General features: G+C 36.5%; 1 protein-coding gene across 1 annotated transcript; it reads left to right on the top strand.

Annotated features, from left to right (window-relative positions):
* Positions 1–910: 910 nt before the first annotated feature.
* Positions 911–3,235, top strand: crybb1l2 (crystallin, beta B1, like 2). Its single transcript, XM_056731905.1, has 5 exons — positions 911–1,006; positions 1,524–1,642; positions 1,734–1,866; positions 2,070–2,212; positions 3,064–3,235. The coding sequence occupies exons 1-5, from the start codon at positions 911–913 to the stop codon at positions 3,233–3,235; spliced, it is 663 nt and encodes a 220-aa protein (XP_056587883.1).
* Positions 3,236–7,666: the final 4,431 nt, after the last annotated feature.

Below are 7,666 nucleotides of genomic sequence, written 5' to 3' on the forward strand. Positions count from 1 at the left end.
GACGCCAGGCTATATAAAGGACCCCTGTTTGCTTTAAATACACATGCTGAGTGAAACATACAACGGCCGCTGACTAACACACAGGTAAGAGACATATGGCGAAAAGCAAACTGAAAATCACTCAATTCCACATTTGTTCACAGATCTACAAAAAGGTGTAAATCCCATCATGGACTTGTATAACAAGAATCTCTTGGAGAGAAAGAAAAGCTTTGACATCAGGCAGCGGCGAAGAATCAATTAAAATGTGATTCTTCAGTGAGAGCAGAACTTAATCATTATCAGGGCAAACTGCACACTTATGTGTCATAACAGAAGAAAAATGGTCTTCTGTGGTTAGTGAGAAACAAGAGGAAAGGGACTTCGCAATAGAATATGAATATAGAATATCAACTTTAACTTTTTCACTTGGCATGGATGTATCTGCTTTTATTAAAACATTTTAAAGAGGGACTTTAAAATCGTGCACTCATCTTATTCTTTGCGTACGCAGTTGTATTGTTGAATCACCTTCACTGATTATACAGTAAGTTTTGATTGCAAATGTTTTTGAATACAAATTTGTAATAAAGAACTAAAAAGGAATGTTCTTTCATATATTTATCAATAGTCATATAAGACACATTACTTTACTTATGAGCGATGGATTTCTATAGCGCTATTGTGTAAGAGTTTCAAAGTGAGTGGGTGTCAAGGGCTCAACGTTTGAAAAATTCACCCAAGGGCTATAAATGCTCTCAGTCATCCATGAGAATGAAACTCATTAGTTATTTTGCGATATTTAGCACTTGACATCATCACATGTCCAATAATAGATACTTCAGTGAAGTAGATCACCAACTATTCATGTTTCCCCACTCATGCATATGCTGCTCCTCTCTCTCTCTTTCACTGTCTCATTGCAGTCGTCATGTTCTGTGGTGGAGTAAAGTCCAAGCCTGTCTCCCAGCCTGATGGGAATACTGCTCAGCCAAAGAGAACCGAGATGGGCATGGGCAACTACAGGGTAACAAACTTGTTTGCAGAATACTTAAGATGATCAGTACAATTATGGCATAATTTATTCTGATTGGTCAACTGTGAATAGAATAATAACCATTTCCAATACTTATACTATAAAACTGACTTGCTTTCTATTTAGCCATGTGTGTGGTCTGTTTCTGTTGTGTTTAAACTTAAATTTCAACTTAAATCAATATTCTACGTCCATGTCTTTAAAATATGTTTTTTATCCAGTCAGCCAGTCGTTATTGGAAAAGGTTAATCAGGATTTTTCCAATTATCATTATTTCACAAAACACATATTTTTACAGTACACAAAATTGAACACATGTACATACGCGCATGATGGACTTAATAATAACTTTTATTGAATGTTGCGTCTCATCATAGTTTCCATAGAAATAGCTGTGGGTGTTGGATATATGCAGTATTTTAAGCTAAGCCAAAGTGAAAACTGTCAACGTAGGGTTGCACAACAAGCTAAATTACTTTTTTGCTTTATATTCCCCTCTCTCCTTTAGATGTATGTGTTTGATCAGGAAAACTTTCAGGGCCGTATGATCGAGATCAGCAACGAGTGCATGAACGTGTGTGAAATGGGCATGGACAAAGTGCGTTCCCTCCGGGTGGATTGCGGAGCGTAAGTGACCCATCCGCTCATGAGATGCATGGGAGCGAACTAGTTTTGTATTTGTAATTCTTTTGTTCTCGTTCTCTCTCACCTCTTGTAGTTGGGTGGGTTGGGAGCAGATGAACTTCTGTGGAGAGATGTACATCCTGGAGAAAGGTGAGTACCCCCGCTGGGACTGCTGGAGCAACTGCCACAGAAACGACTACCTGCTCTCCTTCAGACCTGTCAGAATGGTATTCACACCTTTTTATTCATTATTCATATTTCCATCTGTAATATTTTAATGTTTGGTGCGAGAGTTTCAATCAGACAATTCCACGTTCTGCACTTCTACCAGCATTTTCCAGCCTATCTCTGAGTTTCTATAAAGGTGTCAAACTGGTCAAAAATAGACTTTACCTCAAGCTTTTTTTCATTGCATTTCCATTTCTGACAGGACCCAGAGAAACATAAGGTCTGCCTGTATGAGGTCGGTGAGTTCAAGGGCCGTAAAATGGAGATCATCGATGATGATGTGCCCAGTATGTACACCTATGGATTTACTGACCGTGTTGGTAGCATCATGGTCAGCTGTGGAACGTAAGTGTTTTAAATCATTTTCTTTCTTTTGCAAAACACCAAAGAAGATATTAAGAAAAACGTTGATAACCAAAAACCGTTGGTCCCCATCGACTTATATGATATGAACACAAAAACAATGCAAGTCAATGGGGACCAACGGTTTCTGTTACCAACATTTTTCAAAATATCTTCTTTCGTGTTCTGCCAAGGGAAAAAAAGTAATACAGGTTTGAAATGACAAGAGAGTGTGTAAATGACAGAATCTTCGTTTGTGACAGACAAGTCATTTGTAATCACATCTATATGGCACACATTGAACTTGCAAATCCATCGAGTTTAAAGCTGTAATTTGTCATATTTTGTGAAATTAAAATACTTTATATTCCAACAAAAACATGAGAAGTAAGACATTTGAAGACTGACTTAGTATAAAAAAGTGCATCTTTGTGGTAGAGAAAATTACACATCTGATCATTTATCGATCATTCTAGTTACTCTTTTCAGATTAACCATCTTGAATTATTCATTATATATATCATGAATCATGAATTATTTATTATATAATATAATATATAATATAATATAAAAATATTTTATTTTTATGATTGTTTTTATGATTGTTTATTTATTTAACTACAGAACCGAACAAAACATCAATGGTAAACACCATTGTATGTATATATAAAATAAATAAGCAAATAAATAGTATACAAAATGAGAAAAAATATATTTTATTAGTAAATAAAGGAATAGAAATGATTGATTTGGTAGTTTTACGACTGCAGTCTCTTCTCTATTTATAAACTTCTATGTCTCAATTCTTTATTGTTTATGTATACGTTCATCTTTACCTCTCTTCTCATTCATAGTTGGGTGGGCTACCAATACCCCGGATACCGTGGTAGCCAGTACCTGCTGGAAAAGGGTGACTACCGTCACTTCAACGAGTATGGTGCTCGCCATCCCCAGATGCAGTCAATCAGGCGTATCCGTGACATGCAGTGGCACCCTGATGGCTGCTACACTATGGCCACCAAGTGAGGGCTTGGGAGGACGAGAAAGAGAGGGAACAGGGGGGAGAGAAAGAGAGAGGGAGAAGAAGATGAAGGAGGGGGAAGGGGGAGGGCAAAGAAGGAGAGGTGGAGCGGACCACCTGTGTGAAACATCCTGGGAAGGAAAACTGAGAGAAACAGACAATCGGATACAGGTGAAAGCCTAATAGATAGAAAGTATAAAGACACAAACGCATTGATGCCAAAAGACTGCAGTTGTAAAGATTGACAAACCATTTCTTTCTCATCCATCTTCATTTTCTTCTTTTTACCTCATCTTATTCTTTCATCCCTCTTCCTCCTCTTCCTCATCCTCCGTACATTTTTCCGCTGAGGAAATCAGTCCATCACAATGAGCCTTAACTGACCCCTGACTTAGTGGAGTCAGGGGTGATGATAGACAGAGGGTGGGGCCACGGGTGATTGGGGGGGAGAGGAGGCAATGTAAAACCTCCACATTCTTTTGAAAGAGAAATAAAAACATCACTTGTGACCACTGGTCTCTGTTTTCACCGCTGATATTCTCTGTCCTTCAGCATTTACTACAATACACTAGAAACACACCTTAATAAAAGACCTCTTAGCTCAGCTCATTTCTTCAAACTAATTTGAAATCATGTAATTATTTTATGTGAATATCAAAATGCAAATATTTGAACACCAACATTTATATTTCTTCTTTAAGCATACAGATAGACCTGTTGGATAGGCCAAAACTAATCTTTCTTATGGAATATTGAATTGTTTACCATACATGATTTATTCCTACGCATGATTCTTCTTTAAAATTCATGTACCATCTAAATTTGAATTTGAATTTGATGCTATAGAGAATGTAAAAGCTAAGTCACGCCGTTTTGATTACTCCGCCATCTTGGGAGGACCGCTGCTAGTGCGTTCAATGCAGCGTTTTGTTCTTCTTTGTTTGATTAGGAAATAAAACTGGTAGGTTGGTCTTGCTGTGTTAAAAACTGCAATAGCATTACACAGAGTTGTTCAGGAAAAGCCCCTGGTTCTTTCACTCTCGATTTCTCCATATATCAAACAAAACAATTAACGTTACATATCAAAACAATAATAGCAGTGGAGCATGATCCTCCCAAGATGGCGACGCTACTGCAACGTTCTACATAGGGCGTGTCATCATCTTCACATTCTCTATTGGCAAACAACAAAAAATGGTAATATACCCTAATAGCAAGCTGTAAAACTATCGAAACTTTTTTATAATAATATCCCAAATGGCCATTCAGCGATTTATTTTTAATTTTTTTTGTGAAGTTGGCTTGTAAGATACAATTTAATATGCCAACAATCCCCTTGCAGGTATGTTAATGATAACAAATATGCTCGTTTTATTAAAGAGTACTCTGGTCATTTTGTGCTCTATCCCATTCGCAAACGATCCGTCCTAAATAGTATTCAAAAATATAATTAGTATGTCCCAAATCATAGTTTGCTGAAATGAGTATTTTGAAAGTACCCCGATGATCTTGTTTCCGGTGTGAGTGTTGAGTTAAGTGACACTACACTGCAATAATAAAATTAAATAAAAGATGCTTGGCTGAATTAATAAATGTATGTGTATTGTAAACGTTACATCCAAAATAATGAATTAGTAATTTACTTAAATGCAAGGAAGAGCTGTATTTTTATGTTAGTGACACTTCATGATCACGATGTCATCTAGGCCAGCGATTCCCAAACTTTTTCATTCCAGGACCCACCTAGACAGGTATATTCTATCTTGAGACCCAGCAAAATAATTTTAAATGGCAATATGGGGAGAAAATACACATTCAGCCTCTATCAGTAGAAGAGTTTTTATTTTCCCTAAATAGAATAAATGAAATTTTAGATGAAATACTATCTATCTAATGGTAAAATAGCAAATCAATTGTTATTGCCAGTCATTAAGTGGATTAAACAGTTTTTTTGTGTGTCATTCAAAAGCCAAGTGACTTTCCACGACCCACCTCGTGCCACTGCGCGACCCACAAGTAGGTCCCGACACACAGTTTGAAAACCCCTGCTCAATGACCACTTCCATTTCGTGGTAGTGTGTCACCAGTGCGTTTTCCATAATAAATGCAGTGCATACTTTAAGGGCATAGTATAAGTAGGCGAATTGGAATGCAGCACAGGTTTAAATGTTTGTGTCCCCTTAATTCACGATCCAATAACAAAATGCATTTTTAGGCTACTAGGTGTAAACACTGCCTAACTTCCAAAGATCCAAACACTTTCCAAAGGATGCATTCAAATAGCGCACTACAGTTTTTTTTATTTAAGAATCTGTTTCATTCAGATTCCTTACAATAAAGACCGTCGCAACTTCTGTTTCAACAATCTCGCAGAAATTTGTGCAAATGATAGTTACGTATAAGTGGGATTAGAGGCGGCTTCAGAAGGCCTGTTGCTTGTACCTGTTAACTGTCACGCGTTCCGTATACAGGACACTTAAATTTGTGTCAATATTGTGCATGTAATTTCTAATCGAATTATGACAAACTATATATCATTGGAATGGTCTAAGACTCTAGAATACAGATTTCCTTGGTGTTTTTTAAAATAATTTATGTAGGGAGAGTGATTGATTATTTTCTATAAAGATTTTTGTTATCCTTCTGCGACCCGTATTTTTTTAATGTATTTTTTAATCAAAGAAAAACAAACTATTTTTATTTGTTTTTTAACAATAAACCTAAAAACATACCTTTCAGTTTTTGAGTGTGTGTTTTTATTATATCAATAATAAGCTACTTTTCTTCTTTCAAACGAGACCAACCGTTAGTCTGTATTCCAAAGAATTCATGAGTTACCGCCATTTTAGTTCCAACATGGCTTTTCATGTGTAGGCTCAAAAAGGCTCCGACAGTTCAGAGGTTAATTTGACTTTTTAAACGACTCACAGTGAATTACTTCATATAACATGGTTTCTGTGAGATTAGACTGTGTCCGTCATGTTTATTTTTTAAACAAGATCCCCAAATTGTTTCCAACTTTCACAATTTGTGTGGCACATAATACATTTTAGTGCAGAACTATCTTGTTTTGTGAAGCTGTCACAATGTAATGCAGGCTTTGCAGATAAACAGTTATTGATTTAGGCTATGAGGCAGCACCAGTTATGTGATATCGAACAGCAAACAAGCAGCCCAAAAAACTGTTTAAATACAGCAGTAGGCTACCACAGGATTATTCATTTAAATGTGTTTTGCTGAGTGAGAAATCAAGCATTAAGTAGATGAGGTAAAAATTGGTGAACAAACCAACGTTGGCTTGAACAAGTCTAGTCTAAAGTTTAATATTGTGTAGAGTGGAAGAAATAAACGTTAAACGTGTAATAGTGTAGAGTGGAAGAAATTTATACTGTAATAGACATATTGTATGTATTGTATTATCAGTGTTTATTTTCTGAGAGTTGACAGTTAACAGTTAACATAAACATCATCAGAACATTCTTTCAATGTAAGTCTATGATATTTATGGAAAGTTTGATCTCCTCAACATGGGATTCATAAACATATTCATAAATGCACTTCACTGCACTCTATGAATAAATAAAATAGGCTACTGCATGTCATTGGCATTTGAACTTCCTGAATAAATTAACATGCGTATTTTAAACAGATGTTGTGCTTCCCAAGTGTGAAACAAACACACACAAACGCTTCAAATTCCCTCCACGTCCACAGAAAATCCAGCTCTTGCATTGACGTCACTCGCCCCATGCCTCGCATACGTAAACAACTACATCGCAGACACCTTGGGAAATAGTAGGCCCAACTTCGCATCTTTAATGTGTGATCAGTATCTCTCGCTCTCCTTTCATTCTCACACTCCAAGAGGTAATGAAGAGGAGGTAGAGGATGATTTGGGCCAGAGACTAGACTGATTAGAAGCAAGAAAGTCATCAAGGCGTCTCAGTGGGATTCTGAGTAATTGAATCTCAGGCTGGTGCAGTACCGCCCTGTCACCGCTAGAAGGAGTTTGTAGCAAGTAGTCCCCCAGTGGACGAGCTCTAGTTTTTTTAAGGCTGCTTTTAAACTTTTCTTTGCTCCTTTTTACTTACATAAGCATGCACTTTTTATGTAAAACAACCTGCGTACCCTACTATTGAAAAAATACAGAATCAATTTTAATTTGGTAGCATTCTTCTCACTCAGCTATATCCATCACACAATTACATCCCTTAAATTCTTAAAGAGCCATTTCTACCTCATTTTAGACTTTAATTTGTGTAAAAAACTATAATCTAATGATATTTTTGACAAATAAAACCAGTCATATTTGCTTTAACCACATAAAGCATTTTTTTTCCTTCTACTAATGGAATTTATGCTTCCCACAAAAGCACACAAAAAACCTATAGCAACCTATGCCTTTTTATCTCTCTCTTTTTGTGGCACAAGCTCAC

Source organism: Triplophysa dalaica, chromosome 2 (assembly GCF_015846415.1).
Source record: "Triplophysa dalaica isolate WHDGS20190420 chromosome 2, ASM1584641v1, whole genome shotgun sequence".
NCBI lineage: Eukaryota > Metazoa > Chordata > Actinopteri > Cypriniformes > Nemacheilidae > Triplophysa > Triplophysa dalaica.

Excerpts from the sequence above, each read along its gene's own strand:
- crybb1l2 (XM_056731905.1), top strand. The coding sequence starts at position 911 with ATGTTCTGTGGTGGAGTAAAGTCCAAGCCTGTCTCCCAGCCTGATGGG. Across the intron at positions 1,007-1,523 it reads TGGGCATGGGCAACTACAGG|ATGTATGTGTTTGATCAGGA; the intron begins GTAACAAACTTG and ends TCTCTCCTTTAG. Across the intron at positions 1,867-2,069 it reads CCTTCAGACCTGTCAGAATG|GACCCAGAGAAACATAAGGT; the intron begins GTATTCACACCT and ends CATTTCTGACAG.